This window comes from Aotus nancymaae, unplaced genomic scaffold, assembly GCF_030222135.1.
Source record: "Aotus nancymaae isolate 86718 unplaced genomic scaffold, 86718_ANA_hifiasm-v0.15.2.pri h1tg000019l, whole genome shotgun sequence".
NCBI lineage: Eukaryota > Metazoa > Chordata > Mammalia > Primates > Aotidae > Aotus > Aotus nancymaae.
The window spans coordinates 50,280,339-50,299,875 of record NW_026988431.1 but is presented as its reverse complement, the minus strand read 5'-3'; the positions used below and the strand labels follow the sequence as shown (position 1 = coordinate 50,299,875).

The following is a 19,537-nucleotide window of genomic DNA, read 5'->3' as shown; positions in this document are numbered from 1 at the left end:
TAGGAGAAATACCTAAAGTAGATGACAGGGGATGGATGCAGCAAACCACCATGGCATGTGTATACCTATGTAACAAACCTGTATGATCTGCACATGTACCCAGAACTTAAAGTATAATAAAAAAAAATCTGAAGCTTACATAGGGAAAGTTGCAAAATTAGTATTGCAAAAGAATTGAGAAATGGCCCAGATAGAAAAGACAGCCCTGAAATAGATTCTGATATATTTAAAACAATTACTAGGAAATGAATTATTCTCTAAATGGTAGTAGGAAGATTAGATTAGCTATTTAGAAGAAAATGTACATCTTTATTTATTTCCATAAATACCAGCTAGATTTAAGAGCTAAGCAAATGGTTAAAGATGAATTTCTAAAGTAATAAATGTTGAGTGTTCTGTGAAGTTTTTTTTAATCTGGGAAAAAAAAGAGATGATGTTTTGTTAAATTTTGAATAAGGAAAACTTGAAATTAAACAAAAATCTGTTACAGTAATCACACAGAAAAAAAGGAGACTGCGTGAATAATATCTGCATGTGCTTCGAATGCCTCTGTAAAATACATAGGGAATTGCTGAGCCTGGCTCCCACTGAGGAAGGGGACTGTGGATGAGGGACAGGGCTGGGAGGGAGATTAACTTTTCACTTTAAACCTTTCTTTGCATCTTCTGAATTTTTGTACCATGTTCATGTATTACCTTTAAAAAATAATGTAAACAACTTAAGTTTCCAATTTAGAAAAGGAAAAACAATGAAGCCCACCAAAATTGATGAATTTAGTTACTTAAAATCTTAGGATGTCATTGAATAGCTGCAAAACAAAACAAAACAAAAATCCTAAAAGTAATGAAACATGGAGACATGTTTGCAGCCAAATGTCAAATGTTGACTTAATATCCTTAATAGAAAAATATATTGTACCAAAGAAGGACCAAAAAAAAAAAAAAAAAGATGAGGTCAACTGAAGAAAAATATACATAAGACACAGTGGGTTGTTCCTAAAGGAGGAAGTACAAACAGCCAATAATCACAGAACCATTCAACTTCACTTTCGGGCAAGAAAATTCCTAAGCAAAACATCAATAAGATATTGTTTTTCACTAATAAAATTAGAAATATTATAAATACTCTGTTCTTGCAAGTGGGCAATGAGGAGATCATGCTATTACCCAGCTGGAGGGAGTTCAAGTTCGTAAAACGTTTCTGAAACATAGTTCAGCAGTAATTATTTTGAGTCTTTAAAATGTTCCTGTCCTTTGTCTTGGAAATTTTTACTTCTGGAGGCTCTAGGATATAAATAATTTGCAATGTAGAGAGAGCTGCATGCACCAGATGTTTACTGCCCCATTAGTTAGAGCAACAACAAAAACAACAAAAATTGTTAGAGCTGGAGTTTGCAGTAGTGCCAAAAACCCTATCACTTCCCATCTCTAATCTCACATGATGATGTAAGGCTCTAAATACTTTGCTGCTCTATTTTGTTTTCAGTTTTGTGAGTCCACCATGTGAAGCTCACGGTCAGACCAATTTTCCAAATTAATGCAATGAGCCTCTTTTTCACATTTAGATGTTTTGGAGGTCCCATTATTTGTCAGTAAAGATGGTCAGGTATTTGAAGGAGAATTAAAACGGGGGAATGGAGGAAAACCTGGTTGGGGAAAGCGAAAATGGGTTTTATAGTTTTTTGAGTTGAAAAGGGAGAGATGAAATGATGTGTTACATTGTGTCCAGAGAGAGGGAGAAAACTCATAAGGGAAAATTGAGGGGTAATTTGAAACATTTCACAAAAGTTGCTGAAATGTCAAGAGTAAAAAGTAACCCCTGCCCTGTAATGGACTTAGAAACTGAAATAGTCTAAAGATTAAACCCACTTGCAAGTGAATAGTTAAGCTCCTATGGACTCTCAGGGATCCCTGTCTAGGTGATAGTAGAACCTGCTCCATTTTAGCATGTTTGCATATCTGCCTCTTTCACAAGATTAGGATCTCCAAGGAAGAAAGCCTTTATTGTATTAGTCTTTACACCCTCACCCCTTAGCACACAGCCTGGTGTACCCATTTTCCAAATGACTGAGTTAGTATTTTGTCCTTTGAAGGATAACTTTCTAGGGTATTATTTAACATGAAGATTTTCCTTCTAAACAGGATTACCAAACCAATAACAACGACCAGGCGGTAGTTGAAATCTGTATCACGAGAATCACAACAGCCATCAGAGAGACTGAGTCCATTGAAAAGCATGCAAAGGCCCTTGTGGAGCTCTGGGACTCCTGCTTGGAACATAACCTGAGACCCTTTGGGAAAGATGAAGATACTCCTCATGCAAAAATCGCATCTGATATCATGAGTTGCATTTTACAGGTATGTCAGTGTTCAACATCAGGCTATTTGATACTGAGTTGGCAGCCTAGGTGAACCTGTGATGTCTCTGAACCAAGAGCCAATGCTTCTGTAGCATTTAGATACTGTAAAAAGACACCACAAGCCATCAATAGCTAAGCTGGGAGGGCTGGTAATTAATAAACTGAGAAAGTTCTATAGAGCTCCTGCTGCATGCAAGACACACGGCAGGGAATTCAAGTAATACCACTGGAAGCCTCTAATCTGGAGAGCATACATATAAAAAGTTAACAATAAAGCAATATGTGCCAAGACCCACAGGAGGAGTACTAGAAAATTCAGAAGAGGAGATCTCTTTCATCCAGGGAGAACACAGTGGAAGCAACAATGAACTGAGGGGAGTGAGCTAGGGATACAGCAGGGAAAGTAACTAAGTCATTTCAAACATATTTCTGTATGTATTGAGAATTTTTCATGATGATATTTGCCTGTTCTGACCACAGTTAATTCTTTCCTCTCGTGTAAATGTGAATTTGGAGTTTTGGCTCAGCCACTAACGAGTTGTGTAACACTGCAATGTTGGGCAGGTCTCTTAACTTCTTAAGCCACGGGGTTCTCCCGGTAAAGCGCAGGTTAAATGACACTGTCCGTGACAAATTTACCAACCAGTGATGTTGATAACTGTCTCTCAAAAAAAGAATTTTATGATCAAATAAGTTGGGAAACAATTCAGTGTTTCCCCTTCGAGTGATCACAATGGCATGTTGAAGGTTCTGTAAAGTCCAACAATAAAGAAAGCTGGCTAACTTTGTTTAGGCCAGCATTTTCCAATCTGATTTCACCATGGAACCTCCTTTCTCCTCCCCACTCCCAACACAACACTTTTGAACATCCCTCAGAACCTGTGTTCCACTGAGCACAGGTCAGGAAAATCTGGTTCTGTTAAAATGCTTAGCAATGCATGTGGCAGCTGATATTAGCATCCTTTATTCTTCTTCCTTTTTTCCCCACAGTTGTTTATGATTAAGTGGATCATATTTTACCTTGTCTGATCAGTCTAAGAATCGGTCAACTGAACAAAAGACTCTCTTCATGCACCACCACACTGTGTCTCCTTCATCCCCAGGGTTAAGGATGGGTGGGGAGAAAATGGGGATTGCAGCAAAATTAACAAAAGATGAATAGTGCTTGATGGAACAACAAAGACCCAATGCATTTGCTCTTCATTGGTTATCTTGGTATATTATTGATATTTATCAGAAACATAGATTATTTCACCCCATTGTGCACCTTAACAAGCATTCAAACAATTTAAGCATCCTATCCCACTCCCCTTGCAGGTTCAAAACCATTGGCCTAGACTTTAGGACAGTGCTATCCAATAGAAATCTAATGTAAGCCACAAACAGGAGCCAAATATGTAATTTTAAATGTTCTTGGCCTGGGGTGAGTAGGGGAACAGTAGAGAAGAGGGAGAGAAAGAATACAAATGTATTTATTGCCACTGAATTATACACTTAAAAATTGTAAAGATGGTAAATTATATATGTATATTTGATATCAATTTAAAAAATTAAAAAGGAAAACATTCTAGAAGCCACTTAAGTAAAAAGAAAGGTGAAATTGATTTTAATAATATATTTCCTCAACCCATTATATTCAAAACAGTATCATTTCAACATACAATCAATATAACAATTTTTTTTTTGAGATGGAGTTTCACTCTATCGCCCAGACTGGAGTGCAGTTGCGTAATCTTGGCTCACTGCAACCTCCACCTCCTGAGTTCAAGCTATTCTCCTGCCTCAGCCTCCTAAGTAGCTGGGACTACAGGTGCCCACCACAATGCCCAGTTAATTTTTATATTTTTAGTAGAGACAGGGTTTCACCATATTGGCCAGGCTGGTCTTGAACTCCTGACCTTATGAGTCATCATTTTTTTAAACAATTCTTACCTATCTGATGTGTATTTTAGTGCATCATTAAATGAACTAGTCACACTTCAGATGCTCAGGAGCATCCCATGGTCAGTAGCACCTGTGTTGACACAGTTCTAGAGTAATCAGAGCAAGTTTTCTCGGTGAAGTTCATGTTTGGAAGGGTTATGAGCAGTGAGCAGGAATTTCACTAGATAGGCAAAGTAGAGCCAGAAGACATTCTATGCAGAAAAACAGCTTGTGCAAAAGTACAGATTTGTGAAATAAGACCCAGATCAGAGAATTATAAGCATGCTACCTTTCCAAAATGTCCAGAATTCTAACATTTATGTTAGATGGGATGTTTTATTCTGAGTAAAGTATTATGTCTCCTACTTAAGAGGGATGGGGTATGATGTAGGGAATTAAATGCTTTTGAGAAATTGAAATGCTAAACTCACTGATGATCAAGACTTAATGTAAATAAGTTTGTAAGATTGTTGAGAGCACGGTTCGGAGGTCAAGGGCTGATATTTTGGGAAGTGACAGAGAAAAGGCCTGAAGGCTAGTAGGCTCCTTGGTTAAGAGGGACAAGTCAGGCAGAGAAATGTGTAAGTCCAACATATAAGGCCTGTGTAGGCATGGGGTGTCCATTGTAGGCCCTCAGAAGGAGGCAAAATCCACTAAAATGGAAAGCAGGAAGGCCTAAAGGCAAAGTTGCTTTCAGCAAAGTTTAGCATCTTATCTTGGCTACCCCTGGGAGTCCCAGAAAGTCAGCCCCAGGAACCAAAGGCAAAGCTGTGGTCATAGCATTTATATTTAGCTTTCATCAAATTTTAAAGGGAAGTTTTTGGCTTCCAGTAAACATTGAAGGGATGATTTTGTATTACTTGTAACTTAGGTTCCTGTGGGGAATGTGTAGAAATCCAAATGACTCATTTTGTTCTATTTTTTCAGTAAAATAAACAATAGACCAACTTTCAAAAGTTAGGCACTCAGCATTTTTAGCTTTATACAAAATGGAAGGAAAACAAACAAACAAAAAATGAGTGATTCCTTTTCCACCCTTCCCATCTCCCCAGATAAGCAACCCAGGGCCTTACTTTCTGATCAAGCAGAGGCCCAGTCATTTTTTTCTTCTCTAACCCTTGGCTATTTCATTTGGTTTCTTTTTTCTGGCCACTTCACTGTCATTTTAAGCTAACTGTGTGTGTACACACACACACACACACACACACACACACACACACTTTTCTTTTTGTCCCCCAGATTTCCTCTTGTCAGCCTATACGCAAACCTACTTCAGGTGACCATTCCTTTTCCTTTTTTAGTTGGTAATTATACCTCTTTTCTTGGTCCCTAAATTTATGAACTTGCCACATTTACCTTAAAATAACCTTTAAAATTCCAGAACTCACCTTCGACTCTTTCCTTAATACAAAATCAGTACATATATGGGGCATGCACTTGTGAGTTTGTCTCTGGCCTTGGGCCCTATGTTTCTATACAACCTGTGTCCTTAAACAAGTCTCTCAACTTATATATAAAACAGAGAATTGAACCAGATCACCTTCCATGTCATCTCCCAGTCTGAAATTTTGACTCCCTGAGGAGACTCTAAGAGTAGAATAGCAAAGAGCTTTAGAGCCTGAAGGCTTCCATGTCATTTGGATCTTGGTCTTATTAACATGAAAGATTGGCAGGATATTTTCTCTCTCTAAATATCTGTTCTGCCATCTCTAAAACTGGCATAACAATACCTCCTGCTCAGAACTGTTATGAAGGTTAAAATGATATTGCATATACAGTGTTTACATAGTACAATTGCTACATAGTAAGTGCCCAATAGAAGTAGTGGTTTGTAGCTAGCAAATTAATCCAGTCTTGCAGGACAATGAAAATGAGCATTCAGTGGGTTCCATTCAGGACATCAAACTATGGGAGTTGAGTACTTCTAATTGGTGGTGGTAGGTGCAAAGGAAGAGGATCTTGTATTTCAAAAGCAATCTCTATCTGTGCTCTAGCCACTATACGGAAGTACCTAATTCAAAGTACAGCTTACTTAGAGTTAACAGCTTTCTCTGACCCTCTGACCAGATATCTATCTGGAGTTGCCCATTGCCCACCCCCTTTTTATTTGCTCCTAGAAAAATCCTGAAAAAGAATATACCCATACAATATGTATTACATTCTAGGAAAAAAACAAACTTGGCAAACTTGATTAAAATTAAAATGCACCTCAAGGACATTACAACTGTTGACATGGCAGCTGTTCTAGAATGAAATTCTAGAGAATTGGCAGATCAGCCATCTCGAAGCCTGGCAGCCAATGCTTGGCTCTATCCTCACTCTGCTGCAGTCACAGCCTCCTCCCCAACCAAATCACTTAGCAGAGACCTTGTCATGTATTTAATCATTCCACATTTCATCTTCCCTCATCTCCGCTACCACTGTTGATGACTCCATAAAGAGGGAAATAACCAAAGCAGGATGCCTGCAGGGTAAGAGTGGGAATAGGAATAATCCCAGATCTGCTGCTGGGAAATCAGAAAGTGCCTATTTTTCCCTCTTTATAGAAGGACCCACTGTTCCTTCTCCTTGATGCCACACATTCCTCTCAGTTCTTCTTCCCCAGTCAATGCAATATAAAGATTTAATCTCTGCTCTTGCTAGTGTTGCATGTGAAGTGACTCAGACAGTGGAAAGCATTTCCTTCACAACTCTTAGAGATGGGACTGGTTATGCCAATCGAGCAGTGTATTCAGTAGGCAATCCCAGTTCCACCGTGTACCTGTAGTGTGGTCTTGGGAAAATCAATCTTTCTGGGCCTTAATGGCCTTATATGTAAAGTACAGATATTAAGAAGAGCTGCCTCATGAGTTTTCTGTGAAAATTAAATGAATAGACATTAAATGGTAGACAAGATATTTAGAACATAGGAAGTGCTGCATGAATATTAATTCTGGTTGGTATCATCATCATTATCGTTATCTGCAGGAGACTAAAATAACCCTCAATGCTTTCTAACAAGCTATTGATTTAATTATGTATTATAGCCACGTTTTAAATATCCTGTCTCTCCTCTCCCCAAATTATAAGCTCTTTTATTCACTGAAGTAATCCCAGCACGTAGAATAGTGCTTGGCATATAGTAGGTGCTCAAATAATATTTGTTGAATGGTTGAGTGAATGGGCTCAGGAGACGTGGCTACCTCCTGGCTTCCATAGCAGCTACACTTCTCTCCAGAGTAGGCTTCAGTACCTACTTCTCAGAGAGCAGCATGAAATGGGAGGAGACGGGGATGTACACTCCCAGGTTCCTTACACTCCAAACTTAGGCTTGTGTGCCAATTAGATTTTACATATAGCTATGCTGGGAAGAATGAACCATTTTATATGTAAATCCAAAATTGGTTTAACTTTGATTGATAATGCTGAATGAATAATCAAGGAACCCTATTTTAATAAGTGAGGTTTAATGTTTTTTGAGCTTAATCATTTTTACGGTTCTTACTTGAATTCAAGGCCTGAGAGCCAAAGAGCTTGTTAGTTCCTATCACCTCAGATAGATATCTTTTCTACTTAGCTTTATTCTTTTCCATTTTAAAAACACTGGGAAACATTCCCAAAGTGCATTTTCAAAAGGCCAATTTCAACCAAAAGCTCAAATTGGTGCTAATCGAGTTTAGAAATATAATTCTTGGCATCCATAGAACAAAGCCCTCTTGTTTAACCTCTACAGCTAGATATAATTGTACCCAAGAGAAAGTCTGTTTCTATGCTGCACTTCATTGAATCTGTTCCCTCAGCACCAAACTGTAAGATGATATTTATACCAACATGCTCACATCTGCACTGAGAAGCAAGGTCTGTCATAGGCTCTGGCATTATCAGCTGCTGCTAAAGTCATTTATTTGTAAAACTGTAATCATAGGGCTTTCTCTGCATGCATGCCATTAGCATTTCTGTGACCCAAATAATTATAGAGATGAAGTAATTTCATGGGCTTGAGATCTACTGCATTACCAACTCCTTTTGCTGCCTTTGAAAGTGAAGCTCAGCCACTGGATGTTTTTTGGTACCTGTTAGGTCCATGGGACCCTTGTTTGTCCAGTCTCATCTTGGCCTCCCAGCCCTTTGCCCATCGCTTTTTGATATACCACGAATGGTCTAGACATTGTCTGGAGATTTTTTAGCAGTTTCTTGGTGTTTGTATGAACTATTTGCTTGTTTTACTTTTTGTCATTTGAAAGATTTCTGGATGCTGTGGTAGGAAAAAAAAGTGAGTTAATTAAAAACAAAAAAGACATATACTTTGGGGGATATTTTATACACTTTACTTGGAACCACACTTCAGAGACTTGAATGGCTGGCCACTAAATTTCTCTAGAACATCTAGAATTTTTAAAAAGAATATGATCAAATTGCTTAAGATAGTCTGTTTTTCATGATTACTGGTAAGTGCTAGCTTACACCAAGGTTTACAAACAACAGTTACTGGGAATACTGATTTTCACCAATCTTTCACTGTGGCTATGTTCACAGAAAGTAAGGAACACTTCCCAGTTAATGCACTCAAAAAAAAAAAAGTGTCTCAGCAAGTTATAAGTACATGTGTTTGAAGACATATTTCTCTGATGGAAGCTATGTATCTCTCTACCTGCAAGTTGTTCTTGATGAAAGACCCAGAGTGTATAAAGTAAATTTAGGTATGGAGTTCTTGGGTGGAAAGTTCTGAGAATAATTGTGCCATTGTGTTTCACCCTCAAGCTTGAACAAGGATGATAGGGACAGGATGTGTCATTTAAAAGTTGAACTAGCAAAAGCCTACATGCTAGGAAGAGATTGGCTGCCTAAAGGAGCAACCCAGGAAATTGCGTAGGTGAGACTGAGATGTTTGGGGAATACCCAATGTTCTAATGAGCAATTTTTTTTAATATAAGTCAAGGGAGCAGGGACAGAATATGATTATAACTTAGAAAAATGACCAAATCAATTAGCTTTTCTAAACATCACGTTTGATCAGTATGTTAACAAAAAGAGGATGCTCAATATCATGTAATTATTTTGGCATGTTTTTGTCCAACACCACTAGGAAAAATACTGAATCTGATGAATGGAAACTTCCAGTGACCAGAGAAAGGTATTCAGTTATAGGGCAGGAGTGTTCTTTTAATCAGGTTTCACACGGCCTAGATGAAATATCCCTCAGGCTCTCTCTCTGCTGTGATCTGATTTTGTGCCCGTGAGTGAACATTCTAGCTTCTAATCTAGCTCCTGGGTATCCTGAAAATGTGAAAGGGATACCTACCCTAGGTCTGACCTATAAAAGCCTCTCACTGGGGATGAGTGCACTGGCATGCCTGCTTATGTACCAGCCTTTTGGAAATTCTTTGGTGTGTTAGCCTTAGTGGATCCAAACAATTTTGTGTGTTCCAACCAAGCAAATGCCCTGACTTCTAAAGCTGAGGACTAACTCCTGGGGAAGGGAGCGACTAGCCTCTCAGAGAGGTCTCCGAACTATCAGTAATGGCCCAGTCAGATTTTTGCCTACTCTTAGGCCATGGAGATGTTCTCCTGTGTTGTCTTCTCTGTCTTGTTTTATTTTTCACTTTTAGATCTGCAATCTATCTGGAATTAATTTTTGTTATGGCAGATACAGGGGTAGAGATATATTTTTCTCTCATGTAAATATCTATTTTACCCAACTGCCCCATTTCTATTGCTCAGGAGTTGTATGTATCAATGACAATTTTATCTCATGTCCTTTCTTTTGTCCTTATTGTAGGATTTGATATATAAAGGTGGAATTCTACATTTCATTCTAAGAATATAATTTTCTCTTCAGCCACAGGGGAAAGTTAAATAATGAAAGTGGTCCTGGCTTTGCATTGTATTAATCAGGATACAAGCTCAGCTGCAGTAACAAAGATCTAAATATAACAGTGTGTTGAGCAACACAGAACTTTGTCTCTCATCAAATAATGCAAGAGTAGGAGTCCAGGGCTAATTTGCTGGCATTATGGTATCACAAGTCCAGGATCCTTCTACTTTCTTTATATTATTCAACATATGGCTACCATATTCTCATTCCAACAAGCATTAAAGAAAAAAAAATAAGAAGCTAAGTCACTTCATGGTAATAGTAACCTGGAAGTTGAACACACTACTGCCATTTCTATCCCATTGGTCAGAACTTTGAACATGGTCACATCCAGCTGCAAAGAAGGCTGAGAAATGCAGCTTTTCATCATGTGGTCCTATGCCAGCTGAAGTTCAGGAATGTATTACTAAAATAAAAGAAGGTGAATAATTACTGGTGGACAGTTAGTAATTTCTAGTAGTAGTGTGAATACTCTTGACTGCCATCATAGATTTATTCTCAGTCTTCTCAGTCTGATGCAGGCAAACCTAGATATTGATTACCTAAATGTAGATCTCTATTTGGGTGGTAATCATTATCTGACCCTCTTTAATAGGTTAGTGATCCCTCAGTAGCCTAGAAGGTCTTCCTATGTCAGACAGTTGATGTCATGTCTGCTTTAGGATCCTTTTATCAGAGACCATTTGATTGGAAGAGATTATGATAATCACTCTTATGAGTAAGACCTAGAGAGCTGGATGACACCTTCATGATCATGGTAGCAGAGCTGAAATTAGAATACACAGTTTTCTTTTTCCATCAGATGCCCTGCCCACCACATTATTTTCCCAGTGGCAACTATCACAATAGATTTACATTTTCTTTATTAGTCACTCAATTTGACGATATTGAGTACTCACCATAAGCCCAGAACTGTAGGAGGTGCTAGAGGGCATAATCCATAAGTGGAAAGATAAGCACTTTTCACATGAACAGTTTGAGAAAAAAAAAACACTTTTTATTTATAATATAATATGAAATCCACTCCCAAACACACTGTGCACTGCACAGTTTTTTCCTAACGTTAGTCTGAGAGGTGGGGTTGACGGCCAGGGGTAGTGAATATGTACCATTCATTTTTAAGAAAACAATTTGTTGACCAAAACGTTATGTGGTAGGAAAAAAGGAAAACAATTTATATTTTCTAAATATTATTCCCTAATTAGGTAACTAAATGCTAATAAGACTATTTTGTATGTAAGTACATTTATATTCAGTCATACCAAGAAGAGAATTATTTTAGGATCCAGAATATCTTTAGATTTTAATCTTACATTCATTTATTTTTTTCCTCTGAATCTAATTAGCTGAAACCTTAGTTTTGAAGATAGATATAGTCAAAAAGTGACTTGTTCAACATTCCTTAGGTTTTTGTCTCAAGTGTAAATATGACAAGTGATTCCTTTCATCAGTCAACCCTGATTACCGTAAAGATCAATTCCAAACTCCTTAGCCTGGTATGCTGTATGCCAGACCTTTCATAATCATCTTCTGTTTACCTGTCCCATCTCTCCCCTCACCACCCACTCCAGTTTCCTCACACATAACCACATTCCAGCCATCCTGAGCTACTGACAACTCCCCAGTGCCATCAGGTGCTCCCTCACCTCGGTCTCTGCACACCTGCTCTTCCTTCTTTCTGCCTACTCCCTGCCTTGCCAGCACTCAGCCAACTCCTGTTCATCCATGAGGTCCCAACTAAGACATTACCTCCTCCAGGAAGTCTTGCTTGACATTCCTGAAGACTGGATTGAGTGCTCCTTCTCTGCTGTTTTAGTACCCTGCCTTTTGCCCATTTCGGCTGTCATCAGTTTCTGCTGTTAACTACCTGTTTGTCTTTAGGTCTCTTAAACAAAACCAAAAGTTCCCAGAGTTCCCAAATACAATACAAACAGGGCAGGGCCTGTGTTTTCACAGCTGTGCTCTGGGAGCTTAATCCAATAAGTATTTTTTGAATGAATGAATGAATAAATGAACAATGAGTCATTTATTATTTGTGGCTTTCTTATATTTTCTCAGAATTACAACAGACCCCCCGTGATGGCATTAGCCATCCCCATTGCAGTGAAATTCCTCCACAGAGGCAACAAAGAACTGTGCAGGAATATGTCTAACTACCTGTCTCTGGCCGCAATTACCAAGGCAGATCTCCTGGCTGATCACACGGAAGTTATAGTAAAGAGCATACTCCAAGGTATGGTGCAAAGGTTGAGCTTGGGAACATGTTTTAGGAGGCATTTAAAAGTACTTTCATGAAGCATTTGTAGTTTGTGGGAAGCAAGACCTAGAGTATTAGAAGCAAGTTAATTTCTCTGCTTTGCCGTTAGTTGACTTGTGAACATGCAAAAGGTTACTTAATCTGGCTGAGTCTGTGTCCCTTCCCAAGGCGGATGAATTACTCAGACTCATTAAAAGAATTTTAAGCTTTCTTCCAAATCTGTCTTTCTCAATTTGAAGAACTGTATTTTCTATGCTTCTGGTCACCTGTTCAACTACCAACTGTGGAGAGCTTATCTCTATGTATTGAGTGAAAAATGTCACTCAGTTGGAGATGAAAAACCTCTCTTCATTTGGTTCCAGAAGCAAGAAATGTCTTTTGTTAGATAAAATACATCAGAAAATATGTAATAACTTCTTAAATGTGAATGTGATTTGGGAATGATAACAAACATAAAAAGCCAAGTAGTATACCTCTGTTAATTGTTATAACATTTTAATGAAAGAGGTTCTTAAATTAGTTCATGCAAAATATTCTCCTTGTCTTCTTTTATTTTCTTTTGTTTCAGATCAATCAAAAAACATGTTTTTTTAATTTGGGGTCAAGGAACAATATATGTTATTAATTAATATGTATCCAAATGTCCCCAATTCTCATTAATAAAAATGCATGAGGTCCATGAGTATCTCAGTCCACAGTTTACTGACATAACCCACCACATGATAAGGTTGATCATCAACCCCCTATAAAGTGCTCAAAGTTCAAATAATTCTTAGGGTCCCCAATGGTGTCCTATGTGTGCTCTCTTCCCAAGGTATCCAGACCAATCCCCAAGCCCATGCTGCTATTCTGTCCATGCTTCCTGGCATAACATTTTGGGGTGCTGCCCTCTTTCACCATGCTGAGCCCAGCAGACCCTAAGGCCACTGCCATGCAGGTCCCAGGAATGGACTCCACTCCTGGGAACTCCGTGCTGCCCTGCCAGTGATGGCAGCCTTTGTGCTGAGCCACCTGAAGCTTCAGGAATTACCAAGTCCTTAGCCCAGTAATTTAGTATGGCAGCCTTTGGCAGGATGGGAAAGAACACTAGCCTTTCTCCTTAGTGTTACACCTTGGTAGAGAGGCCCCAGAGCAGTGCCAAACTAAGTTGCCATGTTTGCAGTAAAATAGATGGCTTTTTAGTGGAATAGAATAAAGAACCCAGAAGTAAAGCTGCACACCTAGAACCATCTGATTTTTGACAAATTCAACAAAAATAAGCAATGGGGGAAAGACTCCCCATTCAATAAGAGGTGCTAGGATAACTGGCTATCTATATGCAGATAAAACTGGACAACTATCATCATATACAAAAATTATCTCAAGATGGATTAAAGACTTAAATGTAAGACCTCAAACAATAAAAGTCCTCAAAGAAAACCTAGGAAATACCCTTCTTGACATCAGCCTTGGCAAGAAATGTATGGCTAAGTCCTTAAAAGCAATTACGACAAAACCAAAAATTGACAAGGGGGACCTAACTGAACTAGAGAGCTTCTAGACAGCAAAAGAAACTATCAACAGAGTAAACCCACAACCTACAGAATGGGAGAAAATTTCTGCAAACCATGCACCCAACAAAGGTCTAATATCCAGAATCTATAAGAAATTTAAGCAATTTAACAAGCAAGAAACAACCCCATTAAAAAGTGCAAATCAAAAAGTTAGAAAGATCTCAATTAACAACCTAATAGCATAACTAAAAGAACTAAAGAACCAAGAAAAAAACCAACTTCAAAGCTAGCAGAAGACAAGAAATAACCAAAATCAGAGCTGAACTGAAGGAGATTAAGACACAAAAAAATTTTAAAAGAGCAACAAATCCAGGAGCTAGCTAGACTGCTGGCTAGACTAATAAAGAAGATAACAAAGAAGATTCAAATAAACACAATCAGAAATGACAAGGGGATGTTACCATTGACTACACAGAAGCACAATCATCAAAAGATATTATGAACACCTCTATACACATAAACTAGAAAATCTAGAAGAAATTAATAAATTCTTGGGCACATACATGTAGATTCACAGCTGAATTCTACCAGATGTACAAAGAAGAGCTGGTATCATTCCTGATGAAACTATTCCAAAAAATTAAGGGGGATGGACTCCTCCCTAACTAATTCTATAAGGCCAGCATCATCCTGATACCAAAACCTGGCAGAGACACAACATAAAAAATAAATAAAAATTTTAAAAAACCCAACTCCAGGCCAATATCCTTGAACACTGATGCAAAAATCCTCAATAAAACACTAGCAAAACAAATCCAGCAGCTTATCCACCACAAGCAAGTAGGTTTTATTCCTGGGATGCAAGGTTGGTTGAACATATGCAAATCAATAAATGTGATTTATCATATAAACAGAACTAAAGACAAAAACCAATAGATGCAGAAAAGGCTTTTGATAAAATTCAACACCCTTCATGTTACAAACTCCCAATAATCTAGGTATTGAAGAGTATACCTCAAAATAGTAAGACCCATTGATGGCAAACCCACAGACAGCATCATACTGAATGGGCAAAAGCTGGAAACATTACCATTGAAAACTGCACAAGAAAAGGACATCCTCTTTCACCACTCCTATTCAACATAGTATTGGAAGTCCTGGCCAGAGCAATCATGCAAGAAAAAGGAATAAAACACATCCAAATAGAAAAAGAGAACATCAAATTATCCCTATTTGCAGACGACATGCTCCTATATCTAGAAAACCCCATGGTCTCAGCCCAAAAGCTTCTTAAGCTGATAAACAACTTCGGTGAAGTCTCAGGATGCAAAAATCAATGTAAAAAAATCACTAGTATATCTTCACACCACCAGTAGCCATGCTGAGAGCCAAATCAGGAATGCAATCCCATTTACAAGTGCCACACACACGCAAATAAAATACCTAGGAATACAGTTAACCAGGAAGTTAGTTGAAAGGTCTCTATAAGGAGAACTACCAAACACTCCTCAAAGAAGTCAGAGATGACACAGACAAATGGAAAAATATTCCATACTCATGTATAGGAAGAAACAGTATCATTAAAATGGCCATGCTGCCCAAAGCAATTTACAAATTCAATACTATTCTTATTAAACTACCAATGACATTCATCACAGAACTAAAAAAAAAAATTTAAAATTCTTATGGAACCAAAAAAGAGCCTGAATAGCCAAGGCAGTCCTAAGCAAATAGAACAAACCTGGAGGCATCACACTAACTTCAAACTGACTTCAAACAGGAATGCAGTAAGCAAAACAGCATGGTACTAGTACAAAAACATACACATAGACCAATAGAACAGAATAGAGAACTCAGAAATAAGGCTATGCACCTACAACTATCTGATCTCTGAAAAAGCTGACAAAAACAAGCAATGGGGAAAGGACTACCTATTCAATAAATGGTGCTGGGATAACTGGCTAGCCATATGCAGAAGATTAAAACTGGACCCCTTCCTTATACCACATAAAAAATTAACTTAAGATGGATTAAAGACTTAATGTAAAACCCCAAACTATAAAAACCCTGGAAGACAACCTAGGTAGTACCATTCTGGACACAGAAATGGGCAAAAATTTCATGAAGAAGATACCAAAAGCAATTGCAACAAAAGCAAAAATTGACAAATAGGATTTAATTAAACTAAAGAGCTTCTGCACAGCAAAAGAAACTATCAACAGAGTGAACAAACAATCTAGAGAATGGGAGGAGTTATTTGCAAACTATGCATCTGACAAAGGTCTAATATCCAAGATCTATAAGATACTTACTTAAAGAAATTTATAAGAAAAAACAAAACCCATTATAAAGTAGGCAAAGGACATGAAAAGATACATTTCAAAAGAAGATGTACATGCAGCCAACAATCATGAAAAAGCTCAACATTGCTGATCATTAGAGAAATGCAAATCAAACCCACAATGAAATACCATCTCACACCAGTGTATTATTAAAAAATTATGTAATCCCAGCACTTTGGGAGGCCGAGGCGGGTGGATCACGAGGTCGAGAGATCGAGACCATCCTGGTCAACATTGTGAAACCCCGTCTCTACTAATACAAAAAAATTAGCTGGGCACGGTGGCGCGTGCCTGTAATCCCAGCTACTCAGGAGGCTGAGGCAGGAGAATTGCCTGAACCCAGGAGGCGGAGGTTGCGGTGAGCCGAGATCGCGCCATTGCACTCCAGCCTGGGTAACAAGAGCGAGACTCCGTCTCAAAAAAAAAAAAAAAAAAAAAAAAAAAAAAAAAAATTAAAAAATGACAGATGTTGGCAAGGTTGTGGGGAAAAAGGAATGCTCATACACTGTTGGTGGTGGTTGATCCTCAAAGACCTAAAAACAGAACTACCATGCAGCTCAGCAATTTTATTACTGTGTATATACCCAAAGAAATAGAAGTTATTCTATCATAAAGACACATGCACACATACTAGCAAAGACATGGAATCAACCTAAATGCCCATCAATCATAGACTGGCTAAAGAAAATGTGATACCTATACACCATGGAAAACTATGCAGCCATACAAAAGAACAAGATCATGTCCTTTACAGGAACATGGATGGAGCCAGAGGCCATTATCCTTAGCAAGCTAATACAGGAACAGAGAACCAAGTATCGCATGTTGTTGCTTATAAGTGGGAGCTAAATTATGACACATAGAGGGAAACAAAAGATACTGGGGCATATTTGAAGGTGAAGGGTGAGAGGAGGGAGAGGATCAGGAAAAATAACTAATGGATACTGGGCTTAATACCTGGATGACAAAACCCCCATGACAAGTTTACCTATATAAAAAAAAAACTGCCCCTGTACCCCTGAACTTAAAGAAGAAAAAAGTGGGTAAAGGACGTGAACAGATACTTGTCAAAAGAAGACATAAAAGCAGCGAACAAATATATGACAAAATGCTCCACATCACTCATCATCAGAGAAATGTAAATCAAAATCACAGTGAGAGACCATCTCACACCAGTCAGAATGGCTACTATTAAAAATTCAAAACACAACAGATGTTGGCAAGGCTGCAGAGAAAAGAGAATGCTTATATGCTATTTGTGGGAATGTACATTAGTTCAGCCACTGTGGAAAGCAGTTTGGAGATTTCTCAAAGAAGTTCAAATAGAACTATTATTTGACCCAGCAATTCCATTACTGGGTATGTATACGCAAAGCAAAATAAATCCTTCTACCTAAAAGACATATGTGCTCATATCTTCATTGCAACACTATTCACAATAGCAAAGACATGGAATTAAGCTAGGTACCCATCAACAGTGGACTGAATGAAGAAAATGTGGTACATACATACCAAGGGATACTGTGCTGCCATAAATAAGAACAAAATCATATCCTTTGCAGCAACGTGGATGCAGCTAGAGGCCATTATCTCAAGCAAATTAATGCAGAAACCAAATACCAAATGTTCTCACTTCTACGTGGGAACTAATCATTGGGTACATGTGGATGTAAAGATGGGAACCATAGACACTGGGGGAACTAAAAGAGCGGGGAGAAAGAGAGGGGCAAGGATTGAAAAACTACTTATTGGGTACTGTGCTCACTGCCTGTGTGATGGGTTCAATTGTACCCCAAACCTTAGTATAATGCAATATACCCTTGTAACAAACCTGCACATGTATCCTTGACTCTAAAATGAAAGTTGAAAAAATACAATAAAATAGATTATTGTTTTATCTAAAACTCTCTTTCCTTCCCCTGGGCTCAACTATTCACCCAGGAGTTGGGGTTGCCAACAAATTAATACTTTAATTCTCAAAGTGCCTGTCGCCTTCTAAGAACTAAAGTTTTGTTCCTGACTTAAGCTGATTGTACCAGACATTCCTAAGGAGGGTTCTTGGTACCATCCCAAGACTTCTGACCAGCCACCCCAATGGTCTGCCAGGTATGTCTGAACTCCAGCATGACAGTGGAAGTTTATCACTCAACCTGTGGTTCCCTCTAAAGATTTGTTGTTAATAATACTAGGGAGTATTTTCATTTCCAGTTTCCTTTGGCTCCAGGATTAAATCTCAATTTCATTTTATACGTAATATTAAATTTGCTGAAAGCCCAGAAAAGCAATTATGTTTTTTTCCAACACCTTGGCTATATTTTTGAAACATATTTTACAGGAATTTCAAACATTTATACACACCACATATTGTAAATCCATGATAGTCAGACTTGCTAGTAACAGATTTATGAAAAAAAAAAAAAAAAGAATTAGCCCTTTATTGCTGCCAAGAGCTTAGCTCATCTCTTTGGATTTTTTAAAAAATGCTTTTTCAATGACAATGAAATATTTGAAACACAAAGTATGCTTTCTAATTTCACTGCAATCATTTGAAATAAACAAATAATTTGGTGTATTTGATCAGGCACTATGAAAATTATAAAATGAATGGTAATTTAACCTATAAAAGGCTGGGGCTGTGTATTTCAGGGTTTGGAGTTTTAAAACTGATGTGATCATAAAACTCAATGATCACTAACATGAGCCCATCAAACTTTAAGTTGCAAAGCAGAAGGGATCTTGCTGTCTCTGATTAGTAAGTTTTCTGCTCTGCAAATCTTTGTCTTACATCCCCTACCAAACAGCCTGAGGAATCATGATGGGATTTCTTTTTTCATTACCTATTATTTTTCTCCTTTTTAGATCTTCTTTGCCTTACGGTACACTAATCCTTATTTTCCCATACTTCTACAAAATACATTGAATGGTAATACCTTCAATGATGATCATACTAATTATAATAACTACAGTGGCCAAAATTTACTGCATGCATTTCTAATGCCAGATATTGTATTAAGCCATTTATACCCATTATATCATTCAATACCCACAAGAACCTCATAAAAGAAGTCCTATTATTATCCCGTTTTACAAGTTAGTAGTAGTTTAGGTAACAGAAACTAACATATATAAATGGCTTGATGATGAGAAAAAGAGAAGGAGAAAGAAGAGAAGGAGAAGGAAGAGGAGGAGAAGGAGAAGCAACAACTCCTCCTTGGCACACATGCCTGCAAAGTTCATGAGTATACCAGACTTCCCAGATGGTTGATTCAGGGTTCAGTGGTGTCCCAAAAGTCAACTCTCAGTTCTGCT

At 38.0% G+C, this 19,537-nt stretch overlaps 1 protein-coding gene across 4 annotated transcripts in view; it reads left to right on the top strand.

Moving 5' to 3' along the window:
- Positions 1 to 19,537, top strand: part of VEPH1 (ventricular zone expressed PH domain containing 1) — a 221,069-nt gene that overhangs the window by 27,349 nt on the left and 174,183 nt on the right. For 3 of the 4 annotated variants that reach the window (XM_012447362.3, XM_012447363.3, XM_012447364.3), the window contains exons 3-4: positions 2,142 to 2,357; positions 12,195 to 12,369. In XM_012447362.3, coding sequence (XP_012302785.1) covers positions 2,142 to 2,357; positions 12,195 to 12,369 — 391 coding nt within the window. Of the gene's footprint in view, positions 1 to 2,141; positions 2,358 to 12,194; positions 12,370 to 12,961; positions 13,253 to 19,537 lie in introns of those variants that run through there. The other variant, XM_064378858.1, reaches the window with a different exon arrangement.